Source organism: Pezoporus occidentalis, unplaced genomic scaffold (genome assembly GCF_034315485.1).
Source record: "Pezoporus occidentalis ecotype Australia unplaced genomic scaffold, CSIRO_AGI_Poc_V1 ctg9, whole genome shotgun sequence".
Classification (NCBI taxonomy): Eukaryota; Metazoa; Chordata; class Aves; order Psittaciformes; family Psittacidae; genus Pezoporus; species Pezoporus occidentalis.
Window position 1 is genome coordinate 5,076,959 of NW_026916262.1, and position 17,740 is coordinate 5,094,698.

Consider the following 17,740-nt stretch of genomic DNA (forward strand, 5'->3'; position numbering starts at 1 on the left):
CTCGTCTGCTGTACCACAGGTCCCTGCTGCTCTACAAATAGAGACTGTGGAAGATCTTTCTACTGCTTTAGTATAATTCATGGGGAGGTTGAGGTGTCAGATGCTAGCCTGGCTTTGGCATCTCTGCTAATAGCATGTTCTACACTGTCATTTAGTAGAATAGCAAACCCTAGGAAGTACAGGGAAATTCTACTGCCATATCCTGAAAGTAAATGGAAATATTGCTATGTCTGACCCATCTATATCTTGCAGCATTTTAGAAAAGCAACAGCAGCCCTTCATGAGCCCTGCAGACCTTGCAGTGCACCAAAAAGCTGGCATGCCTCTTTGGCTTCTTTGAGTTTCATAAAGGTATATAATAGCATAGGCCATCCCAGACTGTTTCAATCTTCCTTTCAGTCTTAAAGACTGAACTTTTGCATGTTTAATTTAAAGATACTTGTCCCATGAGCAAAATCTGCTGCCAAAAGCATTAGTGTGTTTTCAAAGGATAGTCCTCAAATATGAATGAGCTGGGGCCCTGTGATCATTTTAATTGGTCCAGCAGTGCTTGCAGCTAAAAGTAAAGCTGCCACCTTTCATGGCACGCCAGACCTTTTCCCCTACCCCACCATATTTGCTTGTGTTCCTAACATTTAATGAAAATGGTTGTCAATGTTGCTGAGCCTGGCAGATTGATACAAATTCATGATCACAGCAGTTAACTTGATTCTGTCAAAACTGGTGTATAGGCTGTATGATCTTGCCCCATGGAGAGAAGAAAATTTTTTTTTCATAATGGGAAGTGGTTTTGAATAAGTAAAAGTTTGTTGATGCCAAAACACTTACTGGGAATTTCTTAGTTTCAGCTCTGATAGGCTGATTTGGGGTGAAAAACTCCAGCTGAAACCAGATCAAAGATTTTGACTGGGATCTCTTTGCAAGTCTCACACATGCACACACACACAGTGATGCACACACGTGCCAATGTGTACATGTCTAGCTGCCAGAATCAGAATGGGCATTTCCGCACCATTCTGCTTTCATGTAGTCTGGAGTTTTGGTCCAAAACTTACAGGATGATGTAGCCTCATCATCCTCCCTGCAGCCCTAGGGACAGTGCCATGCAATAGCATTTGCTTCCTCTGCTGGCTTTTCAGATGCTAAGGGCAGAAAGACTAAGGCAGGCTGCCTGTGCCACGTGGTCCCAAGGTCCTGTATTTTGGTCTGGGCTTTGAAGCCAGATTTAATAATGTAAATTTATCTTAATGCATATCAATCAGAGAAGCAAGGGATGTGGAACCAGAATCCCCTTGGCTGAGTATTGCTGCCATTTGGGCAAGCAATGGACACTCATCAGGGAGCTTGGTTTCAGCATAGAGGTGAGTGACATTGACTATTGAATATGAACTTAAAATAGCAGTAATTAGCACATTAACAAAACATGTATCACACATTAGGACCAGTCTGTACGTGGACAGTTGTCAATACTTATTCAAAGCCATCTTTGTGGAGAAACCTACTTATTTCTATGTCTTGTGCAACCCTTATGGTCTTGATACTATTGCGCAAAGTAGGAGGCAGCTGAGAATATAACCTTCCCCTGCTGCCACCAGCAGCACTGGGAAACTAGCTTGACTCAGGGACTAATGGTAAAGGTTTTAAAACATGTTGGATGGAGGCTGAGCAGGAGCTGGTCAACATTTACTGTTTCCTGTCCCAAAGAGTTGATGCTTTGCAGTCTCTGGCTCCTCTTCTTGGCATTAGGCTGGCAGGACAAGCTGAAGTCTTGGAGAGCTGAACCCACCGTGCTGCTTTAGGCTCACTGTCCTGGTATCTAAAGGGTGACTAAATATGAATAGAAGTTTAAAGGTTTTGCAGGAAAGTACAGTCCTGAACGGAGTCAGATTTCAGTTTCACCTGCGTATTCTCCCTGGATAAATTACTGGAGTTTTGAGTCAAGCTGGATCCAATCAGACATCAGGGGCTAAATTTAAAATTATTGCAAAAGCACTTTATAAAGCAGATGACTGTACTTCCATGAACAGCTGAATTATGGCTCTGCACTTGCCCACAGACACATGCAGAGTATCCCTATCATCATAGATGTGTGTCCTGAGATTGGCAGTAGCAGTCATTTTTCTCCTTCTTAGCAGCTGGTGCAGTGCTGTGGTTTTGACTTTCAGCCTGGGAACAATGCTGATAACACCGATGGTTTTAGTTGTTGCTCAGTAATGCTTACTCCGACCAAGGACTTTCTGAGTCTCATGGTCTGCCAGGCTGGAGGGGAAGCCGGAAGGAAGCAGAGACAGGACACCTGACCCAAACTAGCCAAAGAGGTTATTCCATACCACAGCACGTCATGCCCACTATATAAACTGGGGGCAGTTACCTGGAAGGGCGAGATCACTGTTCGAGTAGGGCTGGATATTCCTTGGCAGGTGGTGAGTGGTTGTATTCTCTTCCCTTGTTATTTCCCTTATCATTACTATTATTGGTGGCAGCAGCAGTGGTTTGTTACCTTAGTTACTGGACTGTTCTTATCTCAACCCGTGGGAGTTACACTCTTTCGATTCTCCTCCGCATCCCTCCAGGAGCAGGGGGAGGAAGCGGGGGAGTGAGCGAGTGGCTGCATGGTTCTGAGTTACCAGCTGGGCTTAAACCACAACAGTTCTTTTTGGCACCCAGCATGAGTCACAAAGGGTTGAGATAACAACAAATCTGACCAGAGTGTGCCTAGTTGTATCTGTGATAAGCATTCATTGTTTTGGATTAATAGTCACTCATCACAATGCTGATTTATTGGCTCTCAAAGTTGTTGCTCTTGATCTCATAGTTTCAGCCTGTTGTACCTTACTTACAGCCGGTATTTGCTGTTTTAGTGTTTATCAGCTGGGGGGGCTTGGCCTAAGGTTCTTGTTTTGCTGTACTTATGGTGGTGACTTGTAATACAATAGACTCATTGATCATGAAACTGATCTGGCTTGCGTTCCCAGTGTGGTCATCACCTCTGTACTTTGGGAGATATATAATGGAAGTGTTTAGCAATTACACATCTTTTTTCCCTCCTCAGGTAGTCAACCTATGAAGGAGACATTCCCCCAGCTCCTGGAAGGATAGGGTTGTATTCTACACAACTGCTCACCACTCACTGACCGATACCCAGCCTGACCCGAGCAGTGATCTAGCCCTTCTGAGTAATTGCCCCCAGTTTATATAGCGGGCATGATGTGCTGTGGTATGGAATACGTCTTTGGCTAGTTTGGGTCAGGTGTCCTGTCTCTGCCTCCTGCCGGCTTCCCCTCCTCCCTGGCAGACCATGAGACTCAGATAGTCCTTGGTCGGAGTAAACATTACTGAGCAACAACTAAAAACATCAGTGTTATCAGCATTGTTCCCAGGCCGAAAGTCAAAACCTCAGCACTGCACCAGCTACTAAGAAGGAGAAAAATGACTGCCACTGTTGAACCCAGGACAATGTGATAACTTCTTTTGTCAAGAATGCATGTAGCTTAAGAACATCTCTTCATATACACCTCTTAAAAAGCACAAGGACAAAAAAACATAATCTGATTGCTATCGACGGAGAAATCATTAAGGGGTCTTATGACTAGTTAATTCCTTGTACCTATCTGTACTTTAAATATTCTAATCATCTATGAAATGCAGTGGAAATGTCTCAAATATGGCTACATCTCTACTAAAAAGCCAAATAGCAAAAAGCAGCTCGTTTTACAGAAGACACCAAACAAACCTGAAAACAATGTGCTGTCATTTTAGGTCATGACTAGGTTCAAACATGCAGTGTAGGGGTGACATCCCATTTTCTAATTATTTCCACCTGCAGCTACCCAATCTGTTGCAGCTTTGAATACATAAAAGCAGAATCAGGAGTTATATGACAGTATGAAATTTCAAGGCATCTGCACTAAGTCAGAATAAGACTGTGCACTCCATAAATTTAATAAATGATGAGTTTATTATTAGGTACCATGCCTTATGTGAGCAACTTCATCCAGTGTGTGGGAATAGGGTATAGTAAGAGAAAGAAATGCTAAAAGGTAAAAATAATAAGGTTTGCTTGCTGTTGGTCTTTCTAACTCCAACAACAAAAGCAATTAAAGTGCATCAATCAGGTCTTTTTTCTGTGATAGGGATGTTCTCCAGTGTTTTTAACAGCTTGCAAATTCCTATGACTATAATCAGCTTGATCCCACTGTGCTCCCTGTCAGATACCACAATGGCTATAATCTGGCACCTGCTTGGTACAAAGCTTGGAAGTGAGGCTGGGTGCCCACAGAATGAAAATTAAGTGTGTTCACTGCAGAGGGGGAGGATCAGTGGGAATTTAGGAACACTGGTGACAGCCTTTTTTCTTCTCTCACAGCAAGAGAGTCCTGACTACAACAGATCAGAAAATGCTGCTATTGTTCTGCCTTAAACCTCCCTCTTCCAGATGCAGAATTTCACTTCCAGAAGCATCCAGCATGGGGATGTGTTCCAAATAAAATCAGCTACCTCCATCTGTCTCTTCTGGACTACCCAGCTCACCCCATTGTCAGATTGTTCATAAAGCAACACTTTCTTGCCTTGACCAGTTTGAACTTCATCTTCCTTGTGCTTTACATAGGTACATCACCTAGGAAAGCAGTGGGTTTAGATAACCTAAGCTTTTTTTGTTCTTCTAAATTCTCTGTTTTTCCTCAGTGCAGAATTCAGTGGATTCTGTTGACCTGGAACTGCCTCAAATGGATTTTTCTGCAGAAAACCAGACCCGGATCCTGATTGTTCTGCCTGGTAAACTACTGTAGTGTCTCTGATAGAGATATCTTTGCAACACTATAGAAATCCTTCATCAGTTTAGTAAACTAAAAGGACCTATATTAAAACTTGATTCATACAAAAAAGCATTTTCTCGTGGTCTGTGTTGTCTTTGAAATTCTTCATTAGAACTGGAAACTGTTAAGTAGCAATCTACATTGCTGCCTAGCTAGACATAAACAGACCCATGCATTGGATCCTCTCCTAACACAGTGTACACGCTTTGATTCATAAAAGATGAAAAGAAGGAGAAGTGATTTATAACACTAAATAATCTGCATATTTCTTCAAGTGCTGTTACTGCCAGTTTGTAAGACACCAAGATACTGAGCAGCTTAGCTGCTCTTGTCCAGTTGGGAAGAGCCTAAAGTGCTGTGGGCTCTCTTGGAAAGAGATAATAATAATAATAATGAGGAGGACTGACAGCTTCACAGCCAGAGATGCTATGAGAAGTCAGGAGCTACTGGCTCCCAAAGGTGGCCATGGCTCACCTCCCTTTTAACAGAGCCCTGAATTGTCAGGCTCTAAAAAAAGTGGAACAGCCCAGAATGATTGTATCAGGATAAAAAGGGAAGAAGAAAGGGGTTTATCTGTAGGTCAGATCACACACTTGTCTTTGATATGGGATACCTGGTGTGTGAACTGCCACTGCCCTGTATTTCATCCTGCTGGAATGGAGACAGTAGCTTGGTTGAGAGTAATGTTTTCCTGCTGAGCAAGGAAACCAGCACTGGCAGGTCCAAAAGCCTCCAGGGCTGCAAATCAGGGGGACAGGCAGGTCTGTCACAGCACTGCCATCACATCTGCATCTTGTTAACACCTTCCAATTAAGGTGGTATTCCTCTCACCTGCACTTAGCTACCCAAAAATGAGGTGTATAGTCCATGTTAGCAGGCTAGGTTCCTTTTAAAGTCACTGAAGAGAAGGTCCGTGTTCTTCCCAAATCCAATCCAACACCATCCTGAGGGATATATGGATGCCGTGAAGATTGCAGGAGCAAGTCCATTCTACCTCTGTTTCTTGACACCAGGATATGAATTTATCATCAGTCACAGTGAGAGCAGAAACAGAGAGCATCTGCTAAAAGCTACCCAAGCATGAATATCAACATACAGGAATTTCAGTGCTGCAGATTTCAGTCCTATTCACATACTAAGATTGATAATGGAAAAAATTCTTACCATTAAAAAGGGTGTTATTATGACAAAGCTTTATAAGATACAGACAGGTGAAATGAACAATGAACTAACATTGAGTTGAGAGTCAATCCACAGGAAAATATGGAAATTAATGAAATCCTGTCTGTGGTCACGATTCAAAGCCGTTTGCCCATGTCTTTCTGGGAAAGCATTTCTGTTACTCTAATAAATGCTCTACATTTTGACAATAACTCTTTCTGATTATGGTGAAACAGTATCAAAGGTTGTGCAGATTGAATCTAATGCTATCTAGCAGGCAGTGGAATAAATACCAAAGGAGGCAGCAGCAACATTTAAGCCAGGATGAATAAAGCATGGAAGTATGTGTCTCTGTTTTTGTTTAGAGCAGGGGCCTTCCCCAGCACAACCACCATCCTGCAGCTGCAATTCCTCAGTGCTGGGAAAGAGCATCTCCAAGGAGAGCCAGTAAACCCCAGCCCAGCTTCAGGCTGGCCTGCAACTCTCAAAAATGAAGGGCTGTCAAAAGTCAGGCTTGTGCCTGGGCCTCCAGTACCCCACAGAGGCACATGGATCCAAGAAGGGAGATGCCAGTGCCCACTCTGCTGCAGCTCAGTAGATGATTCCTTCTGGTTCCAGCAGCAAGTACTTCTTCATGGACAGGGGGATGGAGAGCAAAGGAACGCTTCTGTGGCACCTTTCTGACAGTATTGCCCGAATAGCACATCTGCATAAATGCATCAGTGACCGTGGTGAATTGCTGCACACAGTGAACAGAGAATCATAGAAATCCTTGTGTCGCTGTAAAAGAACAAAGCTTATTTTAGGGAAATAATGCTGTTTTCCTTCCCTCCCTTTCCCCAGCCCACATGCAGCCCTTGGCAGAACAAGGTAAAAAGCACAACCATCCTGCTGCTTGGAGGTACATCAAGCACTATGGACTTGGTTTAGTCAAAAGCCTGCACAAAATTCTTATGCTTGCCTCAAAGAATTTAGTGCTAAGTTAAAGACCACAATGAAATCTTTAGGTTTGGTATGTCTTATATCCAATAGTTGGAGGTGGGGGTTCCTCTGAGTGTTAGTCCTGACCTGAACACTCGGGGACAGTGCCTGTGGATGAGTTAATCCTCTAAACCTCACCATAGGCAGTGAGGCACTGTAATGCCAGCATTACTGATGAGTTCTCTGGGGCTGTGAACAGCAAAGTACCTTTGGTGTTACTCATTGCCCCAGCAGCCTTTTAGAGTAAGTAAAATTGCATTCCCACAAGGAGAAAAGTGCAGATGCTTGCAAATGATGTTGAAATAAAAGCAGCAAACAGTAAATATGTATGACTATTTGTGACTTGATCTTATTTTATAATCTTGCTACTTGACAGATCTGGTCACACATATTTTCTGATACACTTTATGAATGAAAAAGTATGGATTAGTGTCAACAAAAAGTTTTCTTTAATTTCATGTCAAATTCAGCAAATAGCTTTGACAAGTAAAATGAAAATCTCAACAAAGAAGTAGAGCAACTGTGGACATTTCCAAATAGGCATTTTTCAATATTTTGGATTCATTTTTTTGTTTGAAGACAAATTCTTGTTGTTGCTGTTGTTATAATTAAGGTGAAAACAAGACATTTAACTTTCAATTTTGTGTTTCCCCAGAATGATTTCTTTTCTTTTTTTTTTTTTTTAATCTTTTTATAAATCTGACCCCCAAAAGCAAGCCTCATAGTTCCTCAGGGGACATAAGTCTGCATTATAATATGGATGGAGTTCCCTAAATGTCACTGGAAATGCATAGGAGATACTGGTTCACATAACTTCAGCACTGATTTGAAAATCTCGAGAAAGCCTGGTATGAATAAAAAAGTAGGTTTAAGCTGGAATATTGGGACTATGAGGATTTCTGAATTAAAGGGATAATTATGTCAAAGTGTGAAGTTTGTCCCACAGTTTTGCCTTTTGACAACAAACATCTTTTCCTCTTTGATCTCTTATTTTTCATTTAAATTCTCTCTTGTACTTGCAGCTAACCAGTCCTGCTTACAGAAACCCAACCCATGCAACAGAACCTAAAGATACGTGGTCATACCTGTGTTAACATGGCACTTTTACAGCATTTGCTGATTTAAAAAAAAATATAAATATACAGATCAGAAGAAAGACCAACAACAGCCAGAACCTTTGCACTTGCTGAGCTCTGGGACTGCTGAGCCCCTGCACCACTGCTGACAGAGGGTGCCCATAGAGTAATGGTGCAATGAAAATTTCTCAGAAACGCATCCTTTGTGAGTGAGTGATATGCTTGTGTCAAGTGAGTGGCATTAAATGAGCCAGTCCTGAACCCTCTGAGGTGCTCTTCTCTTTCAAAGGCATTCTCACTTTCCTGTGGTGGGATATGGAGAATGCAAATAACGAGCTTGGATTTTACTTGGTTGCAACTCCTAAAGAGCTTACCTCAAAGACGTCATCAGGTATGGCTGCTTTCCACTTTGATGTTGATTTGATATGCTCATAGGTATTGACAACAACCTCCACAGCTCTGGGGTGGGAATGACAGGCTTGTAGCACCTATAGGAAGGATGGATAGAGACTGAGTACCACCAAGGAGCAGGGGCTAGCCTGGATACTTGCACTGTGCAGTAGCATACTGAGGCAGACGCTGCCAAAGAATTACAAGCAGATAAGGTTGGAGATACAAAAGGCACAAGCCCTGTCTACACTAAGTGCAAGTACAGCAAGAAACCCCAGGGTAACTCTCAGTGAACGCCAGTTTAACACCATACAGAAGTACTGACTTAGGTCTCCAGAGCAGTATAGCTTGCTGACAGAGTGTGCTTCATTACCCAGATCTGGAGATAACTTGTTCATAGCTGGGTTGAGTGACTCAACACCAGACAAAGCCATACACAAAGTCCTTGCTTCAGGTGGTGCAGCCCAGGAACAGAAAAAATCCCATCATATGAATCAAAAATGCATTGTTACAGGAAAATTTAAAAGAAGACTGGGAGATAACACAACTCAGAAGTAAGGCTTCCAAGCCACATGAGGCCCTGAAACAACTGCTCTGCCCAGTAACTTTAGCTCAGTAGGGAAAAAACACCAAGTGTATTGTCACTCACACTCAGGGAATATCAGTTTGCATTTGCAGCACACGATGCACAGTTTTGTCTGACGTGGTAGCCAGGCTTTCACAAGCAAAACTGCAGAACATCCCTCTGGGATAAATACCATCCTGCATATTTTACAGGTGGGCAAATGGTGGTTTGGAGGGGACACCCACTCCGTGCAATAGGAGAAAGGTGGTGGCAGGAAGAGGACACCCCAGACCTGGTTCTCAAACAAGCTCTAGGGGACTAAGCATTGCTCTGTTACAGATAGGGCAGCTCATACTGCACTTAAGAGGGCACAACCAGAAGTCTGGTGTTTTATTCAAAGGTTTCTGGTTACCCAGATTGTTAAAACTACATATGCAGCGGAGGAGCTACAAAATGTTCCTCAGGGCACTGGAAAATAGACAGTAAGTCCTGACCATAGCAAGCTTGCTTAGTTGTCTGATATCAGACTGTCAGCTACTTCTGTCAATTCCTTGGGCTTTGCAGATGTTTAGAAGTGCTCTGGGAGGGATCCTGGAGTTTATTTTTATTTTTCTTCATCTTTTTCATCAAATGTGAGCCCAGGCCCAGCATTTCCCCTTAATTTCTGATATTTCCTAGGAATAAGCCAAAGCTGTGCTGAAATCCATTTAATATTGAATAGATTTGAATAGATTTTTAAAGGTCAGAAGTGATAAACTGAATCAGCTATTCTGATCTCCAATCTTTGGTGGAGGCCACGAAATACGTATTTCATATAACCAAGTTAAGCCTGTGTGAAGCTGGGTTTGACAAAGACATATAGGTTTTCTGAAATGAGAAAGTGAATCAGCTCTGAAAAATTAGGGTTGAGCCAGCATTTAGAGTTTGGGATGTCAGTTTGGTTAAGAATAAAAACGTGATCTGGGTCTGGTTTCTGGCATTGGCAACTATAATTTCACTTCAGTTAAATGACATCACTCTTACAACAGGTTGCCTCACAAGGTTTTGGCCTTTCTGGGCCCCAAGTTTACATGACTCCAGCAAAACCAGATAGCACCAAACCCTGAAGTTTGGATCTCTCATCACATTCCTGTTGAAGACATCACCTCTCTCCATATCCCTACTGTTCAAAGCCACCCTTAACCTTGTGGAATTGCAGAGGATATATCCTAGCTGCGCCATGGTTCAGTAGCAGCTGGTAGCAGATGTCAGGCTGGGCAGCTGGCCGCACAGATGTCACTTTTATGATATACTGTAGGGGTGCGCAGCCATTGACATCCATGATGTTTGCTTCTGCTCCTGCCTCCAGCAGCATATGCAGCAGGACATGATCACAGTTCCAGGCAGCTTTGTGGAGCGGTGATTTGAAATCCTCATCACGAGTGTTCACTTCAGCTTTATAGTCTAAAAGCATCCTACAGATTAGGTGATGATCCGGGCTGTATATCTGATCCTTATAGTGAAGGGCCCAATAGGCGGCACAGGCCAGGGGAGTCTCCATGTAGGCATTAAGAGCATCAATTTGTGCTCCTTGTTCCATGTAAAAGGCCACAAGCTCTGGGACACCCAAACGTGCAACAATGTGTAGAGGAGTCTCCTCATCTTGGTTGTTTGTTTTTATGTTCACATTTGCTCCTGCCAAAGAAAGATGATGGGAAAAATTAAGGCAATGAAATCCCGGTTCAGCTATGTCTCTGCTTGAGCCCTACTATCCAAGGAGAAGGTGAGGACAGGAAACTGGCAGGAAAGACGTACATGGAAATGCATATAGCTAGGGACATGGATTCTGCATTTCTTATGTCTCCAGAAAAACCTTAGAAACTTCAGGTTCTTGGATCCAGCTTCAGATGCGAGAGCTTGGTCCAGAGCTGGCAGAAGACCTTATCAGAGCAGTCTATTTTGGAGCATGAAGGTCCAAATCTCTGCATAAAATGTTGTGGTTTTTTTTTCCTATGAATTAAGAGCTGAAGGAAAAAGGAGACCTTTACTCCTGCTCTAGACCATGAGCACATTTCCTGAAGCACCTCGATAACTGCACACCTGGAAGAAAGGACATTTTACGGCAGACCCGTAGGTGGTGTAAAAAAAACCCCGTTGCCGAGATCCCATCTTTGGGCTGGCTGCTGTTTCCCAGCGGCTCGGAGGGGGCACTGGTGGGACCGCGGTGCCTGCGCCGAGCGGCTGCCGCCGCTGAGCCAACAGCACCATCTGCTGAGCACTGCGGCGGGACACGGCCGCAGCCGTCCTCCCCGGCTGCCCGCCGCTGCCAGCTGCACGCCGCTGGCCTTAAGAAACACAAATAACTGCAGGAATTATCATAGAATCACAGAACGGTTTGGGTTGGAAGGGACCTTAAAGGTCATCCAGTTCCAACCCTTCCGCCATAGGCAGGGACACCCTCTACTAGACCCCCTCCATCCTGAACTTGAACACTGCCAGGGATGGGGAATCCTGTAACACTGAACAGTGCTTTTTAGGAAAGAAGTAAAAGTGGAGAGATCCCACTCGCCAGAAGAAGGCAGGACCATTAGCAGTATACAGCAGCAGCGGGCCAGAAGGCTAGAGGGGGGTGAGGGGCTTCTTCCGAGGTGGAGGGTGCTGAAGGTGACACGGTGAACAAGGGCTCCTTCAACCTGGGGCCCTGGCAAACCATCAGTAACGTACTCATGCAAAATCAAATGCTCACTGTATGGCCAACCCTCTTCTCTTCGGGCTGATGAAAGCCTTCGCACACCCAAACTTACACTAAGACTAAGGACTGGGAGGAAGGAGGAGTCAGAAATTACATTTGGGATGGAATTACTGATGATGTTAAACCATGTTGAATGTTAAATTGTGTTAATTGTCCACAAGAGTATTGGCAATCTAAGTCTGGAGATGGTAAACGAACATGGCATCAGTATTGTTTGGCTGGTGAGTTGCCCAAACCAGAAGTGGTTAAACTGCATTTACCTGAATTGACCCAGTGTGACACCACAGAGTGGACACGGCAGGGTGGGACGTGTCTTGGAGACTTTGTTGCAGGGACATTGAACAAGCCCCTGCTTTGGCTGTTCGGTGGTGCTGCCACGTGAATGTGCACCCTGCCACATTGTGCTCCAGACCTGTCCCATTTTGTTTGAAGTCTTCATACGTGGCTCTTATGGGAATTCAAGTTTATTGAGTGCTTTGGGACAAAGGGTGGCTTGTAAAGTAATATTATTCTGTTGTTGGTGGGTGGGTGGAGAAAGCCTACAGAATACATCCTTTCATTTGCATTCATCATATGCTACAATTTGTAACAGTACATATGACTTTTAAGCTTTTCCATGGTAGAAAACTCAACTCCTGCTGTCAGGACTGTTTGCTTTGGGCACGATACAACTGGCAGCATTATTTTCCTTTCTATCAAACAAAATAATATGTAACTTTCCAGCAGAAGAAAAGTGGCGTGGCTATTCATTTGGGACTGCAGATTGCCTTGCCCACAAAGCATCCTTTGGGGCTCTGCATCTCAGGAAAAGCCTTCAATAACAACATATGTAGCAAAAACCCCAAAACAAAACCATTTGTATTTGCCATGGCACAGTGTGATAAAGAGGGAAATCTCTCTTTTCATAACTCAAGACTTGAACTGCCTGACTTTGCTGTACCTTTTATGACTGTCTTTTACTGTGTCCTGAGTCAGCATCCTTGCATTAAAGAAATAGTGTGAGACACCAATGTGTTTATCAAGGAATTACATGTATTCATAGTTTCATTTGTTATGGATGACCAGCAGTGCAATGTACCTTACTTTGGGAAAACAAAAAAATATTTACCTTCCCCCCCCCCGTTACCCCTGCACAAATGGAGGACTTTGGTTACTGACACATGAAAAGACAGTATGAAAAACTGCATTCAGTTTTTCCAGGCCAGGTCTCAAAAAAAACCAACCAAGTGTTTGGAATAATTTTACTGAGATCAAGGAAATTTGAACAAGAAAGGAGAGGAGAGGGGCACACTTTCGTGTGAAAACATCTTTTAGTAGTTTTCACTGAGATGAAGAAGACGGGAATAAAACAGAGAAATAGAAACTCCCTGTTTCAGAGGAGCTCTTCTGTTGAGGGACTGACCAGGCAGTGGGCTAGAGGCACTGAAATGGGAAATTGATCCTGGACTAAGGGCCAGTGGCCAGGAAGAGGGAAGGAGAAATGGGGTTAGGAATTAGAATGTGAGAAACTTCCTCTGATCAAAGAGATGGAGAAAAGGAGTCTAAGATGAAGACATGGGTCAGCTGTACATGGAAGGGATAACTACACATGCCCTTTGACAAATTGGCTCCTAAGAGAAACCATACATCATGCCCACTATCTCTGGCCATGCCACAAGAGATGCTCCAGAGTTTTACCTTACCTCTCGAAACGAGCTGCTGGGCACAAGGCATGGATATTCGTGTTGTACAGAAGTGCAAGGGTGCCAGCCCACTCATTGAAAAGCAGTTCAGCTTAGCTCCATGGTTGCAAAGGATCTTGAGACACTCAACGTTTGCCATTTCACATGCTATGTGGATTGCAGCTTTTCCATTAGGCCGGCAGTTGATTGTAGCTTTGTGATTGAGAAGGACCAAAAGACTCTCCAGATGTCCATACATGACAGCTAGATGAAGTCCAGTTGCCCAAGATATTTTCAGTTTGTAGCTAGGCAGCCAGTACCCTGTACAAAGCAAAAATGTGTTACCATCCTTGGCACAGACTTGACTTTGGGCTATCCACCTCCTGAGAAGAATTCAGGAGGAAGGAAGAGTTGAAGTTTTGCTTTAACTTACTGTAATTTCACCAGCTACAGCATAGTGCACACAAAGTTCTCTCAAGCAAAACTTCATTTTCATTAAGCATTTTAACTATGTGTGCCAAATAGCCTGCCTTTTGGGGAGTAATTCCCATCTAGATGTACTCTGAAGGCAACTTTTGTTTTTCTTGTGACCTGTGTAAACTGAAAAGATTAAAAAAAGATGCTTAGAGGATTTGAAATGCCACCAGCTAAAAAATATGCAGGAAATGGGATCTTCAGCATGCCAAAAGCTGAACAAAGATGGCATTGGAATAAGAAGGCATCATTTACTTAGGCCAGTGACTCAACATATAGCTCATCCTATGGGTTTCTGAGTGGGAGACAGATAGCAGGATCTTGCATGTCAGGAGCTGGATTCAGACCTCCAGTGATGTATTGCACACAGATGACCCCGGCAATGTGGCTGCAGCTGTATCACAGACCTCCTGCCAACTACTGCCCCTGAGGAGCATGAAGTGAGGAATTTGGATGCTGATTTAAATTAGGTCGAAGAGCCAAATAGAAGCAGTGACACTGTAGCGTGAAATTTGGCTCCAAAATATTTGGATTTTTCTCCAAAAATGTCACAATTATCTTTTTCTTTTTACTTATAAACAGGTGTAAAACCAAATACCACATATATTTGTTCCCAAAAGAGGACTATATGCTTAATGACTGCACAGAGACAGTCTCAGAACTGATTACTATAATAATTTGTTAAAAAAAAAAAAACAAAACACAATAATAATGTGCAGAAGGGCAGGACAAATCTGAAAGTTCTTATTTTCTCTTTTTTATTTTTTATTTTTTTTTGCTACAGCAGCTGCATCTTAGCTAGAATGTGCCTATAAAATTTTCTGCGTTTGATTTATCTATTTCTCCTTGGAAATGTGCCTGGTTGAATACTGTTACTGTGTAAAAGACAGGAAAAAAACACTAAAGATGTATAATGAGTTCACATTAATTCATACCCTCATTTCTGAATCTCTAGTTGCATTTAGTTTTTCAACCTTAACGTCTTATACATACAATTTTTGCAGTGTTCATGTGTGTTTTATTGGACAGAAGATGGAGAGGAAGGAAAAAGGTAGGTCAAAACAAAGTGCTGGTGGCAGGGAGAAACTTGGGTTAAAGGTTTTCTTCCCTCCTAGTTAAATTGCAGGTATATTTTGAAGTAGATGCCAGTAATGCAGTTCTTGTATGCCTCTGAAAAATGCTGTATTTCCACTGAAAGGTTACAGATATAACAGCAGCTGTACGTCATGCTCTGTCATGGCTGCAATGACTTGTTCCTGCTCAATATAAGCATTTATTGCTGCAGTGTGTGAGATGTCAGGGGTGAGAAACTGTCTACAGACCATGGCATCCACTCTAGGACTAAATTTTGGGGACTACCAAACTCAGTCCCCAAGGAACCCATGCTTTGAATAGCAACAGCAGGCAGTCCTGGGGCACCTAAGTGCCCAAGAAGGGTGACAGCCTCCCCTGCAGCCACTCAACCCCCTCTCAACCCACTGACTATGCAGCTTACACTGCAGCTCCAGTAAGACAACCTTTTTGACATATGCCCCCAAACTGGGCACAAAATAGGTGGGCTACATCCCAGAATCTATGCACATAGCAGAACAAGTTTCTTGAACCACCTTTCTATCTGAATTCACATATAGTAGTCCCCCTTGTTACTGGCAAGCTGTGGACCATTGCTGGTTTATCCCTCAGAGAGCTGGGCCCCACATTCAAGGCCAGATGTTAGCCATAACACCAGGAAAGTAGTCCTCATAAGCCAAGTTATCACTTTATATAGCCACAATATTCCTGCCAGAGACCACCATTTATTTCCTTTGCCTCTGCTGGTGCAGGTGAGCTGTGATCTGACATGCTGAGTGAGCATCTCCTATGTCCTCTGCCCAAACGTGCAGACATCTCTGAGCCTAGAGGGACAGGGACCAGGCACTGAACAGGAAGCAGACATGGGCTCCAAGGGAGGGCTCATTCAGCTTGCCTGTTTCTTTGGTTAGAAACACAAAGAAGCTATGGTGCATGATGCACACAAGATCAGTGTCCCTGGGAGCTCCCAGACTTTTCGGAAGAGAGGAAGCAAAGCCACTCTGTCACCCATGGCATCTCTCATCCATGTCATTGCTTAAGGGCTACGGCAAAGCTCTGGCTGTCTGAAAGGTGAGAAGATGGGCTTAATTTTTATCCCCATTTCCTCCTCAAGGAAATTCCCTTCTTATGTCACACTTATCTAGTATGATCCAAACTTATCTAGGATTCAGAATAAAAACTTGCACAAAACTTGATATGGTGCTTTCTGCCTTTCAGACAAAGTGAATATACTGCTGTGATTTAGGCCATAAGGTGCCTTTACCACTCTACTTTTTGGAGAAAGGAGACACTTCTCCAAAAGAGACAGTTAATGATTACAGTCAAACTATCTACAATTTAAAACCTATGCATTTATCCTGTAGTCTCAAACCACAATGAGAATGCATCTCAGCCTGCTGAGGACAGAAGAAAAGGTCTTTTAAGCTATATTCATCACTGTGTGGCTTATTTCAGACAGTCCTCAAGGGAAGTACATTGTGACTGCATCATCCTCATCCTAATGAAATCAAATGAACAAGAGCCATCATCAAGTTAGAGGTAAACACAGAAAAGGAAAAGAGGTGGGATGCTGTCCTTTCTTTATGCCACAGACAAGGAAGTGCGTTTGCTGTGCTGCTGGCTCTGGGGGTATTTATCTTCACATATGATTAACTTCTGGCAGAGGTTGATCATTACTGTATTCTACTATGCTAGCAAGTACATCATGAAGTATGTTGATTTTAGCAGAGAGCAAACTTGGTTTATTGCTTTAAGTTTTTGGAAACTCAACCAGTGTCTGGCTGAGAACTGGTTTGGGGTTTCTACACTCCAAAACAGATGTCTTTCCTGGTTGTGTTTTTCCAGATGGTTTTTCTGTTTTGATAAATTAGTACATCCTCATTTTCTGTCACGTTGAAAAATAAATCTCCTCCCATCCAGCAATATCCAAGGTCCACAGGGTTTCTTTCCCTCTCCTGAGCTAGGGAGAACTCACTGTACTACTACTGTAAATTGAAAATGGAAGACACTGAATTTTTATATTTCTAAATCATCTGTGTATGTGACTGGCTACATGGAAGAAATGAATATAGCATGCCTGGCCCGCATGGGTCTATTCTGGGCTTTGCAACTGAGTTCTCTGTGAAGAAACAGCAAAAGACTCCTCTTTCTGGACTCCCCTGGAGCTGCAGCAGCTGCCCCAGTGTCACAGAGGCTCAGGCTGCTCTCTGGCCTGCCCTCCACCACGTCCGGTGGGTACAGCTGATAAGCTCCCCTGCTGCAGTGACTGCAGCTTTATGAACCTACTGAGACATTATTGCCTGTGAATCAGCTTACTCTGCAGCTTCAGGAGAGAGAAAAGGCCAGTTTCTTAAAAATCACTCAAACCCACCTACTTCCTGGCTGCTGAATGCTGCCTCATTTACCTTGTTTGTAGGATGCCAGAATCAGGTTTTCATCTTCCACTTCAAACACCGTGTCCACGTCTATTTTCTTTTGGCTCAAGAGCTCTTCCAGTGTTTCAAAGTCATTGCACTTCAGGGCTTCGAGAAAAGCCTTTTTCACCAACTTTGCAGCTGCAGCTCGAGTAACTCTCCTCTCCATATTCTCTTCTTCCTTGTAGGTCTCCTCCAGATCCATTTCCAAACGTATTTGTGCTGTGAAGAGGGATACACTGAGGTCCCTGTAGCACAGTTGCATGCTGAAGTTCCCAAAGACCTGAAGGTAATTTTATCACTCAGTCATGCTGATCTGCTTGTTCTATTTATATGAGGAGCAAAATGCCACTCTTACATATCACCACACTCTTTTTATGAAAGCGAGGACAGACACAC

The 17,740-nt window shown here is 43.3% G+C and overlaps 1 protein-coding gene across 2 annotated transcripts; it reads right to left on the reverse strand.

Annotated features, from left to right (window-relative positions):
• Window positions 1-1,300: 1,300 nt before the first annotated feature.
• On the reverse strand, window positions 1,301-17,546 carry ASB4 (ankyrin repeat and SOCS box containing 4). 2 transcript variants are annotated; one of them, XM_062605083.1, is made up of 5 exons: window positions 17,333-17,546; window positions 13,404-13,703; window positions 10,174-10,664; window positions 8,410-8,523; window positions 5,174-6,758 (listed from the first exon to the last, which is right to left on the reverse strand). In XM_062605083.1, exons 1-5 carry the CDS (start codon window positions 17,544-17,546, stop codon window positions 6,570-6,572), a joined length of 1,308 nt encoding a protein of 435 aa, XP_062461067.1. In that variant the 3' UTR covers window positions 5,174-6,569. The 2 variants fall into 2 exon arrangements, 1 of the variants encoding a protein (XP_062461067.1); XR_009962050.1 differs by lacking the exons at window positions 5,174-6,758; window positions 10,174-10,664; window positions 13,404-13,703; window positions 17,333-17,546 and adding an exon at window positions 1,301-1,816 and having other exon boundaries at window positions 8,410-8,542.
• Window positions 17,547-17,740: the final 194 nt, after the last annotated feature.